This window comes from Haplochromis burtoni, unplaced genomic scaffold, assembly GCF_018398535.1.
Source record: "Haplochromis burtoni strain Fernald_Lab_line unplaced genomic scaffold, NCSU_Asbu1 Contig_271, whole genome shotgun sequence".
NCBI classification, from domain to species: domain Eukaryota; kingdom Metazoa; phylum Chordata; class Actinopteri; order Cichliformes; family Cichlidae; genus Haplochromis; species Haplochromis burtoni.
Genome location: NW_024582632.1, coordinates 706,025 through 723,250, shown reverse-complemented (window position 1 = coordinate 723,250; position 17,226 = coordinate 706,025). Strand labels below are relative to the sequence as shown.

Here is a 17,226-nt window from a genome sequence, read left to right as displayed (position 1 = left end):
TGTAAAGCGCTTTGGGGTCCTTAGGGACTAGTAAAGCGCTATATAAATACAGGCCATTTACCATTTTTACCATTTATTAGTTTATATTGTTAAATGGTAATTATGAGAATGACAATGTCTATATTCATGTCATGTCATTACATTAAAATGTTCTAAGTAATATGTGTAATGCATAATGCTTTTTTGAATAATGACCCCAACTCCTATAACAACAACAATGGGAAATATCTGTAAAATGCACAAACATTTGACTGCAGTGCATGAAAATTATGTGCAGAAATGTGATGTATTTGATGTGCTGCTTGGTGGTGACTGTCAAAGCAAAGCCAGTGTGAACCCAATCGATGAGAGAATCCATAAGAAATGGAATAAATAAGTGATAAGAGATAAATAAGAATAAAAATAAGTGAGAAATAATGGAATATAAATTGCTGAATTCTTATCAGTTCCCATCCACACTGTATACACACACTCTAGTTCTTCATCAAAAACAACAAATGTTTTGCTTCTTTCCTTATAAATTCAAACTGCTGTTGCCATTAGTAAAATGTACTCAGTCTCCTTCTGGTCCTCACACAGTGACTTTGGTCCTGACAGACAGATGTGGGGAGCAGTGCTACATAAGCAGAGACCTTAACATGCTCTAAGCATATGGAGCCTATGGGCACCAGTGGCAACAATATTCTGAGAACATTACCAGAATCCTTCAGAAAAAATGAATGCTGGGTAAGTGTTCGAGGACGGGGCCTTCATCTGTGTTTGTAAAGCAGATGGGATACACATTGCACTGCATAAAAAGAGCCTGTAAAGTGCTTTGACATGGTGATGAAGATATGCAAGGCCAAGGCACATGACACCACGTTCTAAAGAAAAAGCATTGCCATACATCAGTCTCAGTCTGGAACTACTACAAGGTTTCAATGCCCCGGGAGGTCAGCTTCATAGTTAATATGCAAATGAGCACTGATTAATGACCGTGAGTACCATCCACAGAGAGTTGGTGAATGGCTGCAATCAGGGATGTAGACTTCACTGAACACCAGTTCCACTGAGAGGAGAAACCTTCATGCAAACAGCTGCGGTTCTCCTGAAGGTCACGAGACGCTGGTTCCAAAGGCGACGCCGTCTCCACAGACCCCCGTGTTGAAATGGCAAATTTAACAACACTCTGAACGTGTTTACAAAATGGTTTTGACCTTTTTTCGTGACTGGCAGCTTTTGCAATCAGAATTGCGACTCTGAATGCAACGTTGTGCCAAACACAGTTGCTCTTCTGTAAATTCTCTCCGGGCTCGTCTTGTTGGTTTTGACCTTTATGGATAGTTTCCTCCACCATAACAGCTGCAGAGTGGGTGACTCAAGTTATCCACTTGGATAAGAGTGACGTTTAAAGGAAGCTGTGATTGACAGGTGTGCTAACACAAACTGTGTGTCACTGTAGCCAAATGTGCCGAGCGCACAAAAAGCATCAAGCTTTCCCGGATGAATAAAGGTCCCTGCATCCGTGCTGCAGATTATGGAAATGTAGCCGAACAGCGATTTGACAAGAGCGGGTGGGCTCTGTCAGATTCTCATACATGGCAGAACACAGAGTGTGACAACCTTATGTGCGTGTGCCCTGTGCAAACGCAGCATACCTATTCACTCAACTAGACTTAAAGAGGATTGGAAGGAGTCAGGAAATGTTTTCTCTGCACTGGTGAGGGTCCCGTCACGTTATTGTGAGAAGTGAAGCAGAGGCATGTCATGGACATGGCAGCATTGCATTGAGACAGCATTCCATCAGCTCCATGTGTTTTGTCATTAATAGGTTTGGATTTCCTGCTCGCTGAATGTGCACCAGCAATCCAATTGGACACTCGCTGGAACAGCTTTGCTTGAAACAACACCGGAATAAATCTTGCATTATGGGGATCACATGTGCCACACAGTGATGGATTCCCAGTTTTATTAACTCAAGTGTAGAGTTTGCAACACAATTACAGCCTTATCTCACACTTATTTAAAGCTTCTCAGGAAGGCTTTCTGCTGAAACCAGCTCGTACACGCTCTGGTTCCATGACTCTGGCTGCAGGCTGATCCTGACCCAGGAAAGTATCATGTGGGGTCAGATTAGATTGCTGAGGAAACTAATTTGGATCGTTTTCAACACCCACAGTGGATCACACACAGATGATCGCACACACATGGGAGAGCAAACTCAGCTAAAGTGTGAACACGCTGTTTGTTTTAGCTCGTGGAGGGCGGCGTTCTACGAACACACCGCTACACTCTGAGCGTGTACAGAGAACCAAAACCCTCACCTCCTCTGTGCTCGTCCTCGTCAGCTTTGGAGGCCTTGTAGTACGTGATGCCCCTCACCACGCCAGGCTGGTGGCCGACCACCTTGGTTTTGACTGTGGGATCAGGCTTTACCAGTTTCCCGTGTTTAATGACCTCTTTCTTGGGCTTGACAACCTTTTCTTTGGGAGGTTTGGGAGGAGGTTTAACAGCAGGGCTCTTTTTGTTGGGTATTTTTACAGCCTCCTTGGTTTTTGTAGCCTGGAAAGAAATTCACATTATGTCAGGATATTAGTAATAGTGGCCTGTGTGTTTTATACGTGGCTGATTAGTTCACCCTTCAGGTGTAATGATAGTAAACGTAATATAACTGATGACTAATCTTACTGCTCTACTTTCAGAGGTTTACTGCATCCTTCTTTTCCTCCATATTAATGTATCTCTATGTTTGTATCTCTCTCTTTCTCTCGTACAATCAAACGTTTGGACACCATCTCATTTATTGTTTTTTCATCAACACTATGAATGAACACACATGAAATATGAAATATGTTTTATATTTAAGATTCTTTAAAATAGCCGATTCCTGCTTTGCTCACTCTTGGCTCTCTTGATGAGCTTCATGAGGTCGTCACCTGAAATGGTTTAACAACAGTCTTGAAGGAGTTCCCAGAGATACATTGGGTTTAGGTCAGGTGACAGTGGAGGTCAGGCCTCCATCGCTCTCCTTGGTCAAATAGCCCTTACACAGCCTGGTGTGTTTGGGGTCGTTGTCCTGTTGAGAAATAAATGATGGTCCAACTAAAAGAAACCAGAGGACGGCGTGTGGCTGCAGGATGCTGTGGTAGCCATGCTGGTTCAGTGTGCGCTCAATTTGGAATAAATCCCCAACAGTGTCACCAGCAAAGCCCCCCACACCATCACTCCTCCACCTTCATGCTTCACAGTGGGAACCGTGCTTGTAGAGACCATCGTTCAGCTTTTCTGTGCCACAGTAAGACACGGCGGGCGGAACCAAAGAGCTCAAATTTGGACTTATAGGCCAAAGCACAGATGTCCACTGGTCTAATGTCCATTTTTGTGTTTCTTGGCCCAAACAAATCTTCTGCTTGTTGCTTTTCCTTAGTCGTGGTTTCTCAGCAGCTATTTGACCATGAAGGCCTGATTCACACAGGCAAACATGGAAACAAGGCAAAGGATGGCTACTTTGAGGAATCTCAACTATAAGACATTTATAGAGTTATATATTATCAATTTATTCTTTGCTACATAATTCCACATATCTTGCTTCATATATTTGATATCCTAAGTTTGTATCTACAATGTAGAAAGTAGTAAAATGATGTCCAAACTTTTGACTGGTACTTCCTGATAACAGTGGTTACATTTTGCAACTCTTTTACATGCAGTATTCACACACGTCCTTCAGCTTCTAGTTAAAGTGTTGTTTCAGCAAACGTCCCCTGAGGAGACCCATAAATTCCTTTAAGAACGATGCACAATATTTTCTCAGCAATGTTTTCTTGAACATGGTCACTCAGAAGCAGTAAAAGTACAATAACACAAATGTGACGCAACAAAGACTCCAAACTGTTTGTTTTGTTTGGATTATGACCAATATTGTAGCTAATCCAAGTTTGGAATGCCAGAGAACTCCGAAGGCTCTGATGACAAGGACATAACTACGGGCATGTGTTCAGTTTAATTTAATTTAACAGTTTTGTGATTTAACTAATAACACACAGCACTGTTTTTAAAGTCTGTCACATACCCGTCCTGGCAGCAGCACAAAGACACACTGAAAGCTTAGACTGTGTTCCTAACCTGTGCTTTGCTCTCAGCTGAGTCTTTCTGCAGCAGCTGCAGGCTGAGGCTGGAGATCTCCTTCTTGATGCTCATCATAATGTTGGAATAGTTCTCGTATCTCTTAAACTGGTTGGTGAGGCTCAACATGCTGTCCCGGACGAATTCATTCTCACGTGTAAGGTTTGTCTTGATTGTCTACAACACACGATCATTAGTGTCACATTTCTCTGTCCATGAGATTAAAAAAGAAAAAAAAATCACAAAATCCTCAAAATTCCCAAGCCCGTGCATCCTGACCGAGACTTTGATTATGAATATGTCAGTGTGGGTTTTGCCTACCTCTTCCAGGGTGTTCATCTGAGACACCACCTTATTGATGTAGGAGTGGACTTTTAAAAGATCCATGCTGTAAAGCGTTCCCTCGAGGAGGTCCACCATAGCTTGGAGCTGTTCGTTCATACGATAAAAGGAGAAGAAACGTCATTAATCATCGTCTCCTCGTGACACAGCTGACAGCTTTATGTGCTTCTGTTTGACCACAGTAATCGCTGAAGTGCCCTCCAAAGGCATTTACTATCACTCTGCCTGAGTGCTCTCATCCACCTCAGTGCTTTATGTTTGTGCTCTACTCCTAAGTGCAATCATATTAGGTTAATTCATTCTTCCAAGTGGAGCCGGAGACATCAGAGTGGCCTTTAGGTCCATGTGGTACAGTGGGCTTCCTCTGCTTGTCCGATTCTGTGCAGAGATGGTTGTTATTGCTTTGCTTTTAGTTACATTTTGCGAACTAAACAAACTGAAATAACTGAAATAAATGCTATTTTGTTTTCTGTAAAATGACATTGATTACATTTACTTTCTTCATGACTTCATCAAAACTTAACAGGAATTTCAGTGTCTGAATTTCCTGACTCCTAGTGGGGGAAAAACAGGCTAAAGAAAACTGTGTTTTTGCACAAACACGTGCTGTGACTCTAATAATCACGGTGACTGTATGCTGCATGATCTCACCTTTAATAACTCCGGGGCCTGTTTCTTCAGCTTCTCCATCTTCCACTCGTTCTCACAGGGGTTGAGGGAAGATGGCGGGGCTGTGCACGAGCACTTACAGTCTGATCCAGAGCTGACCGTCTCCACTGTGTAGAAGTCCTCCACACGTACACTGCCACTCTTCAAGCGCAGACATGCATCCTTGCTCAGAGGGCGCATGATGCACTTACAGCGGCAGTCTGAACCTTCTGACGTCATGCGAACAGGCTCGGTCTCTCCGAAAATCTGAAAGAAACAATGTGATATATGTCCTTTTCAAAGCCAAAGAAAGAGAGTCATTTTCTGTGGCGTTGTGTCATATATGTCATTAGGTACTTTACATACACGAAGTGGAAAACATCTCTAATCCTGTCTTGAGCGAGCTGCTTCTGCATTACTGACCTGGATGGTACTGTTATCTACCACCCTTTTTTGGATTCAGGAGACAGACACGATCTCTACTTTTAAGATCAGGCTTCAAACTTTCCTTTTTGCTAAAGCATATAGTTAGGGCTGGACCAGGTGACCCTGAATCCTCCCTTAGTTATGCTGCAATAGACGTAGGCTGCCGGGGATTCCCATGATGCACTGGGTGTTTCTTCTTCACTCACTATGTGTTAACAGACCTCTCTGCATTGAATCATATCTGTTATTAACCTCTGTCTCTCTTCCACAGCATGTCTTTATCCTGTCTTCCTTCTCTCACCCCAACCAATCACAGCAGATGGCCCCGCCCCTCCCTGAGCCTGGTTCTGCCGGAGGTTTCTTCCTGTTAAAAGGGAGTTTTTCCTTCCCACTGTCGCCAAAGTGCTGCTCATAGGGGGTCATATGATTGTTGTTGTTGGGTTTTTCTCTGTATGTGTTATTGTAGGGTTACCTTACAATATAAAGCGTCTTGAGGCGACTGTTGTTGTGATTTAGTGCTGTGTAAATAAAACTGAATTGAATTTTAAATGTTGCGTGTTACTGTTCCTTCCTCTACCAGGGAATCCACAGCTTTTCCAGTCATCCAGTCTAATCCCTGCTGGATTTTAATGAGTAACAAATGTTTTTTTTAATACAGGGAAACAAAAGGAAGGGAAGGAAACTGATCTTGAAAAATAACAGCGTGTTTCCCTTCTCTGGAGTTTTAACGGCTGTGACTCACAGGAAGCCTTCTGAGACAAACATAAATCATTCGGCTTCATCACCAGCTGGCTTGCTGCTGCCAAGCATGATGCCAATGCCTCTGGCAGGCCTTGGCTTACTTAAAAAACAAGAAGCAAAATACGGCAGCCAGAGCAGACATGTTCAACCTGAGGCTGTGCAAGCTGACACGAGGTGAGAAACCTTTCACACTGGAGTTCACCTTCAGATTTACTGGATATTTGATTAAACATTCAGGTGGTGATGGTGACTTGGCAGTCTGAGCTCTCACACTGAAACATTTACACTCAGTTGTTGCACTAAGAAAGTTCTCCACAGTGTTCAGTCATGCCATTATAGCTGCTTGACATTCTGCTTAATGTCCGTTTACACCAGATTGCCTGCAAACACAGAGGGACTGCGAGCTGTCAGATTACATCAGCTAATTCGCTCAGATTTACAGCTTTGTGCTACTGAGTTTAGCTATCGGTAAAACATATAAAAATACGGAGCCCCCCAGGGGACATGGGAGAAAAAAAAATTGGGGAGGAAAAAAAAAAAATTAGGGAGGAAAAAAAAAATTAAGACGGACTTTTGCGAGATCTCGCAAAAGTATTGCGAGCGCTCGCAAAAGTATTGCGAGCGCTCGCAAAAGTATTGCGAGATCTCGCAAAACTCCAACAATGGCGGCAGCTACTTAGTTGTAATATTACTCTTTCTGGGTCACAAAATACACTTTTAAGATATTTTGAGGCGTGAATGTAGTTGTGTAAACGTCAGATACCTGCTCGGTTTACAAGACATCACATATTTGCAAAAGAGCTCCGACGTTTTTGGAGATCTGACACCCACTAGCTCGAAGCTAACGGGAGGTCGAGACCTACTACAGCCGGGAGGAACACCGCTTTCCCGGCACATCGTGCCTCGACCTCCCGGTCGGCTTCGAGCTGGCGGCCTCCGAAGAATGCGGCTAAAACTTTTGCGAGATCTCGCAATACTTATTGCGAGATCTCGCAATACTTTTGCGAGCGCTCGCAATACTTTTGCGAGATCTCGCAAAAGTCAGTCTTATTTTTTTTTTCCTCCCTAATTTTTTTTTTTTCCTCCCTAATTTTTTTTTCTCCCATGTCCCCTGGGGGGCTCCGTATAAAAATGACACAAAGTCCAAGACTCCCCACATTTAATTTTAAAGCACATGACAGTAAGCAAAGGCTCATTTTTTACCTTATTTAAGTTAGCTAGGTATGTATGTAGCATTGAGTCCTCTTAACTTCTAATTAATCGATGGCACTGTAGCGATACATGTACAGCACACTGCAAGCTGTTAGCTGATGCATGACAACTGTTACGATCTGCGTCTTTATTACTAGCAGAATGAATGAATTGCAGCATTTTCACGTCTAAATTCGAATAATTGTTTTCTCGCTGTGGTTAAAAAAGTGTTTCTCACTCTGCAGAATTGTTTTTTCAGACCACAATTCAAAGTTATTACTGCTGGGACCATGTGTTGGAGGAGGTCCCGCCTGTCATCCCTCCCTAGAGAGATTTAGGGTCTGCGATAAATCACAGGACAGGTGCACATGTGGGATCACTTTGCTGAGATTCTTCATTAATGAGCTGTGGTTCAGCCCTCACATGACTGAGCTTGGAGGGAGGATTTGATCCTCCGACCTCACGAGCCAACATCTTTGAGTTTAGTGTCTCTTTTCTAAGCTTCGATCTTTGAAAAACACATTCACAGAAAGTCTTTAAAGTCTTCAAAGTGTTGCACCTGCACGCTTGGAAAGTTACTCTCTGACCTGATCAGTTTGTTGTTGTACACGATGCAACATCCAGCAGCTAGCTGTAAGTCAAAGACTTATACTATGACACATTTACTTTGTCTGTAAATGTGACAAAAGCCACCTCATAACTGTTTATATTGTGTAGGCGTAATGCTGATGTTTTATGGACTACTGGAATTGTCACAACACGGCTTATCTCATGCACCGCCGTCCTCAGATAACATTAGCTAAAGACAGTTAAATCAACTCAATGGCAAAACACTAATAAGACTGGACACAATTCAACTGGACCCCAGATGTCCATCCATCCATCCATCTTCATCCGCTTTGTCCGGGGCTGGGTCGTGGGGGCAGCAGCCTAAGCAAAGAGGCCCAGACCTCCCTCTCCCCAGCCACCTCCTCCAGCTTATCCGGGGGAACACCAAGGCGTTCCCAGGCCAGCCGAGAGATATAATCCCAGACCCCAGATGTGAGAAGCTTTATTTTGTTAGTGTGACATTTTTTCACAAAGTTGGATCCAGGTAAACGTTCAGTCGAATTCAGCAGAATTTGTTGCATTAAGTGTGAGGTGTCACAGGCCGTGGATCCATATGTGACTGTAACAGCTCGTCATCTCACGGACTGCTGCACACTTGTGAGGGTTAGCATCAGTTGGACGCAGTTAAGCTGGACATCTGTGAAAGGTTTGAATGACAGCGCTGTCTAGAGTCTGTCTGCTTCACGGTCCCAGATTAAAATTAGCTGAAAAACCCCCAGATACTGATGAAATTCACCTTTTGCAGTTTAAAAAAGGCGACACAATATATCACAATGTGTTATTGACATACTCGACAGCCTGCTGCCTGTACAATCACTTGTGCGGATGGCTCAATATGATGTTCATGTTGTCTGTGTAGATGTCTCTCTCTCTAAAGCTAACATGTTTAATGTGAATACAGACGATTACTGGTTTGGTCAGAGGAAAACAGTTCATGTATTCATTTGTCAGCGTTTCCATTATTTGCATCTGACTGGCTGCAGGTCACTGAGAAAGACTCCTGGTTCTACTTTGATGGACTTTCATGTTCGGACTGCAGGAATCAGCAGGCTGACCACATGAAAATAACCTGCACGTTTCCTCATCTTTACATGCAAATGAGACTGTGAGGTATTAGTAAATATTTAACTTTCTCCACTGATTATTCTGGACCTTGCTACAATATAAAACACAGCAAGTCGTCTATTTACATAAAATCTCACGTATTTTTTATGTTTTGGTCGATGGTATATTAATGAATTTGTGACTGTTTGTCCTGGTCAAAGCACAGCTTTTGAAGTCTTTTTGTAGTGCAGCCGCAGGCTTAGTGATGGCAAAGAGGGTTAGTGGTAAAGGTGGTGGTGGGGGGGCTCATTAGTGAAGGAATGCAGGCCGAGTGATGGGAAAGGTGTAGAGGGTGTTTCGTTTTGGGGAGTGGATGATTTCCCCTACTCTACAGTACACATACTGGGAGGGGGTCTTGATATGGGGCAGGACTCCTGTGTGCAGAGCCCAGGTAATCCTGACCCATGTCAAGTGTAAAGGCAGCAGCCTGACAAATCACACACCCACATGAAAATAGAACGGATTAGCAGATTAAACTTCTTTAGCAGGGGCTCTGCCTATGGCCCCGCTGAGCTGCATTGTTCAACCCCAGCTTAATACCAACTGCTGCATAGCAACATCAGCTTTAAGGTGGAGAAATTCCAGCAAGATTGACTTTGGTGCCTGGTTTAAAGTCAAGAAGGACTGAGTCATTATCTTGTGGGCTTTTTTGTGGCACCTATTGTGAACAATCTGAATCCCTCTGCCGGTCAGAGCAGCTGCTTCCTCCATCTGTCAAATCAGATGAGCCTATATGCCTAACTGACCATCCAGCATCCCATGCCAAGCTGACCTATCAGCATGGGAACAGCCAACACAATTAGCAGTGCTAATAATTAAGAGTACAGCGCATTTAACGCATGCTTTGAGCTCTGAGTCTTTGGCCTTGACCTATCAAGTGCAGTCAAGTTTCAGGTCAAAAAGAACAAGGCTCAAATGTGAACTCACGTCTGCACGATGGGAGGAAAAGAGCCTGCACACTGCAAGGAGCTCTATTAGATCAACTGCTGCAGCCGTTAACAGCTAACGTGCCCTGACAGTGATGAAGCGAAACCCCAATTGTGCTCAGGATTGTTTAAAACACACAACGTGCTACACAAAAGGCCGCCGCATTCATTAGCCAGTGTTTCGGGAGCACCGGCCTGTTGTATCTGCAGCTGTGCCCGTACAAACAAGGATATCCTCCCCTTTTAGAGATCTGCCAGCTGCTAATCACTGGGACAACTGTGTAGTGAAGAAGGCAGGCATGGCAGGTACAGTATGTTCAGCTGCATCTTTCATCCTCCCGCAAACCCAAACATCAGCACTCTGTCTGTCATTTTCCCACAAATGCCCAGAGAGGGCACCGTGAGTTCTAACCCTTCAAGATTTATAGCAAGAACTACGCCTTTAAAATCCTCATCATCTCCTTTCAAGGGTACTCGAGAGCCAAAGTGTGATCCATGTTCCACTCCGACCTGATTTTTAATCTAATTAGCAGTACTGAAGACACAGTGCCAATACAAAAATTAACCTGGTATTTTTATTAAAGCCTTCAGTCTGGAGATGAACCTTGGAGTCGCTGGTTCAGACAAAACTACCAGCATTAGCGTGCGGATGTTAATTAGTTCAGCACAAAGTGTATCAAGCACTCGCAGCTTTTAGGGGTACACATCTACATTCCTGCTGGATCTGTGTATCTGAGCAAATAACACTTAAAGCTTTCAGTCTCTACTCAAAGACATATACACCTTCATGAGTTTCATTTTAGCCACAGTCATTTTACAAAAGCTCCGAAAAGTACTAAACACATTTTTTTATGACACATAATTATTGTCGGTTTTTAAGGGTGCAAATCCGCTGAAATCTCACAGATGCAAATCAATCTGTCATTGTGGCACTATCGTAATAACTTCAAGTACAAAGACACACTTCCCTAATTATTAGTGTCTGCTTTGTGACTTCAACCATGACTGGAATGATTGCTGTTGCCAAAGCCTTTTCTCCAGATGATTTCTCACCCCAGATGTTTATTGGAGCCATTAAGAGCTGCAAATTCCTTCAGTGTTCAGTGACACAGATCCTCTACTCCATTTTAAAGCCATTTATTCAACAAACTGATTCAGCCGTGAAAAACAAATGCAATGCTTCGGTGGTAACAATGTGAATGCTATTTTTACTTGAACATAATATTCCCACAAATTCTGACCTTTACATGGAAGTAAAGCTATATTGTAACCTGTGCGCTTGGTTTAGCAGCGTTTCCTCACAGTGAACAGGTTTCCACACAGTTCTTCAACAAAGTAAATACGGTCAAGTATGTCTAGCATTAAGGAACTCAACTTTAAATGACAACTTAGAATTAGCCACTAGTTAGCTTAGCTACCTAGCCATGACCGTGCTTCGCTAAAAACCTAGAGACTTGCAGATCTGATATTTAAATGTGATATCAGTCTGATACTGACCCAAGAAGTTTGATTAGATAATGATGAGGACAATGAATCAGTTTTATATTCTTTTGTCTTTATTCTGCAATGCAACAGCAGAGCTAACAGCAAAGCTAACAGCAGAGCTAATGTAGCATAGAGGAAGCTAACAGTAGTTTACCGGTATTTCACGCTGCAACATCAACATCTTCTGTTTGTGTGTTTGTGAAAGTTTTTGACTTGTCAGCAAACTGTAGTTAAAGTGTGCTAAAATAAAAAGATCCAAGCATAACCACGGATTACTTTTAGCTTATCTAAAAAGTCAGACTATTGATACGGTGCAAAACTTGTTGGTAAGCTTTTAACATACTTATGTAGTTGTCAATGTGATTAAATGTTATTTCACTTTAGCTGAAACAGGAGAAACAGCTGCAACTGTAGCCTGTAACTCTGCTTTGATGTGAAATAAAACCAGTGCAAATGTATTATGATTATTTTTCCCTTCCTTTATTGTGTGCCTGTTTTCATTTATCTCACTAATAAATTGCAATTCATATATTCATATATTTGTGTTCATTTCTTACATGTACAGATGATTAAACACTGATATCAGATCAGTACTGGGCATCGACAGCAAAGGTCTCGTTATTGGATCGGAATCGGAGAAAGCTGGATTGGGCCATTCCTCAACAAAACCAGTACTACTATTTGTTAATACTTGGTATCTCTTCTATAAATAATTTAAGGAAAACTGCACTGACACAACAGTGAAAAGAGCAACACCGAAGTCACATGACTTTAACCCCTGCTGACCTCCTGTGTTCAGTGTCATTAAGTTGAAGGTTCTCAACAACTTTTCTAGTCCTAAAAGTTTCACAGTTTAAACGTGGACTTTATGTTCCAGGTGAGGGAACCAAAAGTGCAAAAAAGTCAGCTACTTCCTGCTGTAGGTGTCCAGACGACTAACTGTAGGATGGATGCAGCTTCTGGGTCTGAAAAGCAAGGAGCCTTTAACTTGGATTGTTTTACCACCAGCAGGTGGTGACTCTCTGGTTTCAGGAAGGGTTCTGCTATTAAAGACGTCTACGGGAAAATGACCATCGGTTATCTTGCTCTCAGTGAGCTCAATCTCTAGTTTCAGGTCTACGGATTAAAATACTGAGATTATTTGGGCAGTATCAGAGTCAGAGTATGCTCACTGGGTGACGACTTCATGAACAACACTTTACTATTTTCTTCAGTAGGAGAATTTGCAGATAGTGAAATAAATCGGAAACATTTTTCTTTGAATCCTCTCAATTACAAATTGAGCTGCACACAGGGTGAAAAGGGTCTAACCCTTGTAATGTTTAAACATATGAAACTATTTAATTTATCTTTAAGAAAAGGGGCAATAATAAGAGAACCATGTGTACCAAGCAAAATCACACCTTAGTCAAATTCCCGAGCTGCAGAGGATGAACGAGTCGGGGGGAGAATAGGTTTTCTTCAGCCTCAGTGTGACAGACACACGAGTCTCTCATTTCCCACAGCTTTGTTTTAACCACAAACAGAGACTTGACTGTCTGCAGACTGATAATGTTGACTCTTCATCAACCTCCATGTGACACCCCCAATTAAACGAAGTTGTGTTGGCATAAGACAGCATGACAGAAATGTCATTTCAGGCACATTTGAAGACTACAAGGCAAACTGCAGCACCTGCAAGTCCATAAATATTTAATCGTGCCCAGGCTCTGCCACTGCCTAAATGGCACAGACTGTCTTGCTGAGGCAGACTCAGCACCCCATGCAGCTCTTTATTCCTCCCTACCCCCTAGTTGACCTTGTCCTGATTGTCCTCAGGTTTGTTTACAACCAAAATAAAACGCAGGTGCATATGCCGGTTCCCACGCCACCCTCCGGTGCCCTCGCTGCTCTTACTGAAAGCACCAGTCTGACTACAGTAACAAGGAGTCAGCCATGACACTGCTGCTGCACAATGAACGAGGCATGACTTCATACTGATATAGAGCTAAAATAATAAATAAATGGCATCAAATTGTTTGTGTAGATGTCATAAAAATCTTTATCATTTTCTACTTTTGATGTAGAATTGTTGAGCAGTAGGGGACGGCTGTAGCTCAGGTGGTAGAGCAGGTCATGTACTAATCACAACGTTGCTGGTTCAGTACTTAGCTGCCCAAATGTGCATGCCAAATATCCTTGGGCAAGATACCAAGTTTCTCCCCGATGCATCCATCATAGTGTGAATGTTAGAAAGCACAGAAACAGTGCTTGTATGAATGGATGCATATTGCTATATAAGAATCAGTGCACTTACAATTTAATAACCTTACTTAGAGGATAAATCATAAAAATAAGTGCTACAAAAATCAAGGCGATGCTAAAAAAAAAAACTGCAATTCCTAAAGTGACCACTTGAGGCAGAGTGCATCCATCGATTCTCTTCCACCTATCAGTTTTTAGGACCGTGCAAACATTGGGTGGACATTCAAGTTCCACACAGAAAGGCACTGGTCAGACCAGCGCAAACTGGGGTTTTTTTTGGGGGGGGGGGAAGAACAAAAAAAGTTCAGTATTAACCAACAGAGTGCAGTTACAAGAGGAAGAGGAAGAGGTGGGAACTTCTATATATGTGCCTGACCCTGTTGCATATATATTTCCAGGAGTTCCTTTCTCAAGGGGCAAAATATAGAGAGGGGAATATTTAAATCAAGTATGCAGTCTCATTTATTAACATTTGCATCACAGAATTTACTGCTAATTGCACCAAAAAACAGCATGTCTTGCTTGTGCTTGATATTGGAATGAACTGACTGCACCTGTGTTAAGGAAATAGTGCAACGTCTGTAAATCGCCTGTAAAACTAACCCCACCTATTTGGGGGTTGGACTCACACACTATTTTGTGTATTTTAGCACTTATTAGTAGGTATCTGAGCATGTCTGAGGTACTCACACAGTCTATAAATGAATCTTGTTAATTAAGTGTTCTAGTGTTAGCTGATAACTTAGTAATCCATTCACATTTCTGGCTACAAAGAGCCACGGCCACAAAAACTCCAGGTTTGGAGGAGGTGAAGAAGGAAGTTCAAAAGCCAGTGTAATGTCACAGCACTACAGCGACCAGTTCCACTGTTACATCCAGTCGATCTTATCATAAATGTTTATCATAAGTGGACAACACATTTTAAAGCCTCAATACCAGCATTTTTTTAAAATGTTTTCTGAACAAGCCTCGGGATATTTTTTTTTCCAAGCCAGAAATTCCAATATTTAGATGCAGGGGACTGATAAAATACCAGAATTTCATTCACTAAACCTGAAGCACAGACTTGTTGGATGGTCAGTTCCATTAAAATGCTCCAAAGCACAAACATACGAGAGAAGACCGGCGGAGTGACTGAAATGATCCAAAGTAAGATTTAGCAGCGTTCACCTACAGATGCCTGTTGACACACTTCTCTATCAAAGTGACAATTTCCCTAACTTTGAGCCTTTGTATTAAAAAAGTGAGAAATGTCCCAGGTGTCAGACATGTTCATGTGGTCAGTTCTGGTAGTCTATGGGGACTGGCTTGCTTTTGGAACTAAACTCAAGTCCATTAGAGGAGCAGCGGGTTTGTGCTCTTCCTTATTGGCTGTTTTTCAGCCCCAGTGATTGCTCATTGGTTACTGACTTTTCACCAAGTACTGTGGGTTGTATCAGCTGTTACCTAATTTATACATTTTGCCACAAGTAAGCAGACACCTGCTTATTCCACCTATATGTACTGTTGAAAGTTCCAAAATGAGTACGCTGCTTTGGAGTTTCCACTCATCCAGTTGCAGGCATTTCTTCAGCTTTAAGGCCAACATGAAAGATTCAGACGTTATGCTTCAAATGTTAGATGAGTTCTTCGGTCAGCTGGGAAGAAAAACATGTTTATGTTCTGGCTTTGTGTATTGAAATGGTGCAAAGTGACACAAAGTTGAAAGCACTGATGGCAACATTATCACTCCTCTTCACTGGAACTCAGGAAAGTGTTGCCAGTACTGCTACTCCCAGTGTTACACCCTGAACTGCTGCTATGCATGTACCACTTGTACTAATAATGGGTTTTACTCTTCACTGACCTACACTGGTGCTAAAGGGGCCACCCTGATAGAATCAGCAGCAGACGATTGTTGACAGTCTCTCTCTCACACACACCCAGACAATCGTGCCTCTGGTCCACAGGCATACTGAACATATGCTATATCTTCTGGCAGTGTGTGTGTGTGTGTGTGTGTGTGTGTGTGTGTGTGTGTGTGTGTGTGTGTGTGTGTGTAGCTGGATTAAGCTGAGGGAGAGTGAGGGCTTACTGTAGTCCAGCAGCTGTACAAACACGGCAGCCAGATATTACCGTTCCCTCACTGAGTGCCATCTCTCCCACACTCTGCTGCCACAGTCCTGAGCGCACTGGAGGTGTCATTACAGGCACCTATGGTTACTGTTGTCGCACAAAAGCCCTCATTGGGAGGATTACCTCGAGTCACAAACAATGACACAGAACCCGAACCATCTGCAGACCTTAGACAGGAAATTTAAAGCCCCGGCTCGAGGGAGGTGTTCGGAGCCACTTATTTGTCTGTCTGAGAGCCTCCGTGAAATGGATCACAGTCAGAGGTGCGCATGAGCACAGAGTGAGCGCTGTTAGAGTTTGATTTGAAAACGCGCAGAAAAGTCCCACAAAGTAAAGTGGTCTGTTCTTACCTTGCTCTGTGAGGACGCATTTTTACACAGAATCAGCAGACAGGCCAGCAGCTTCGTATAGCTCCACATTTTCTCTCGTGCGTCAGTTTGTGCGCATAAAATTTAGAAATCCAAAGCGGGAGGTTCTGCAGGCATTCCAGAGCGCTGCGCCTATTTCAGCTCCATTTCCACTTTGCACAGAACACGTACAGTATGCGTGAGCCTGTGCGTGTGGATGTATGGATGGCTGGATGTTGGTGCGCACTCTGTGTTCAGCCAGGCGCGTAGTGTGCATCATCCGTCATCCGCTATCTTCCGCGGATGGGAGGGGTTTACACGCTAATACCCATAATGTGTGTGTGTGGTTGTGTGTGTTCACTGTGTAGAGGACGGAAAGCTTCGGTTTAAAAATATGTGCTTAAAGAAAAAAAGTAGAAAGATTATTATCCATAGCCACTAAATTAAACTACTTTATAAGTGACTGTGATTTGGATTTGTAGTTTTCCATCCGTGCATTTAACTGTTCTCCGACACTGCGTCGCTCTTTGCAAGTTTAAAGGCGGTGATGAAAGTCGCATAGATTTTCACAAGACTAAGCTCTAGTATACACTTGAATGCCTGTGGCGCCACCGTCTGGACATTGTTGAGTACTTCTGTGACTGTCGGGGTGACAGTCCCGACCTACCCGTGGTCTTGTAGCGCACCATCTTCAGAGGATTTTTTGTTAAGCCAATTAAATGAATCGTTCAAGCATACAACACATTTTGTGTGAAAACATATCAGGAAACCTCTGGGATGATTTTGTGCTGCTGACATGAAGCAAAAGACAAAGTTCTCAGACGAGCTTCAGTCTGGACGCTTCTGAGGCTGACGGTAGTTCACCTGCCTGATGCTTCAGCCTCCCGTAGAGGAGCAGTCAGCAGAGACATCTGCAGGACATGAGGGAAACAGCATGTTTAACA

General features: G+C 43.0%; 1 protein-coding gene across 1 annotated transcript in view; it reads right to left on the bottom strand.

The window, feature by feature from the left end:
* Positions 1-16,575, bottom strand: part of olfml2a (olfactomedin-like 2A) — a 24,182-nt gene extending 7,607 nt beyond the window's left edge. The window contains exons 1-5 of the mRNA XM_005939615.2: positions 16,286-16,575; positions 5,098-5,361; positions 4,426-4,533; positions 4,105-4,281; positions 2,304-2,541 (exon numbers count right to left, since the gene is read on the bottom strand). Of these exons, the coding sequence (XP_005939677.1) occupies positions 2,304-2,541; positions 4,105-4,281; positions 4,426-4,533; positions 5,098-5,361; positions 16,286-16,354 (856 nt within the window). The 5' untranslated portion in view covers positions 16,355-16,575. The remainder of the gene's footprint in view (positions 1-2,303; positions 2,542-4,104; positions 4,282-4,425; positions 4,534-5,097; positions 5,362-16,285) is intronic.
* Positions 16,576-17,226: the final 651 nt, after the last annotated feature.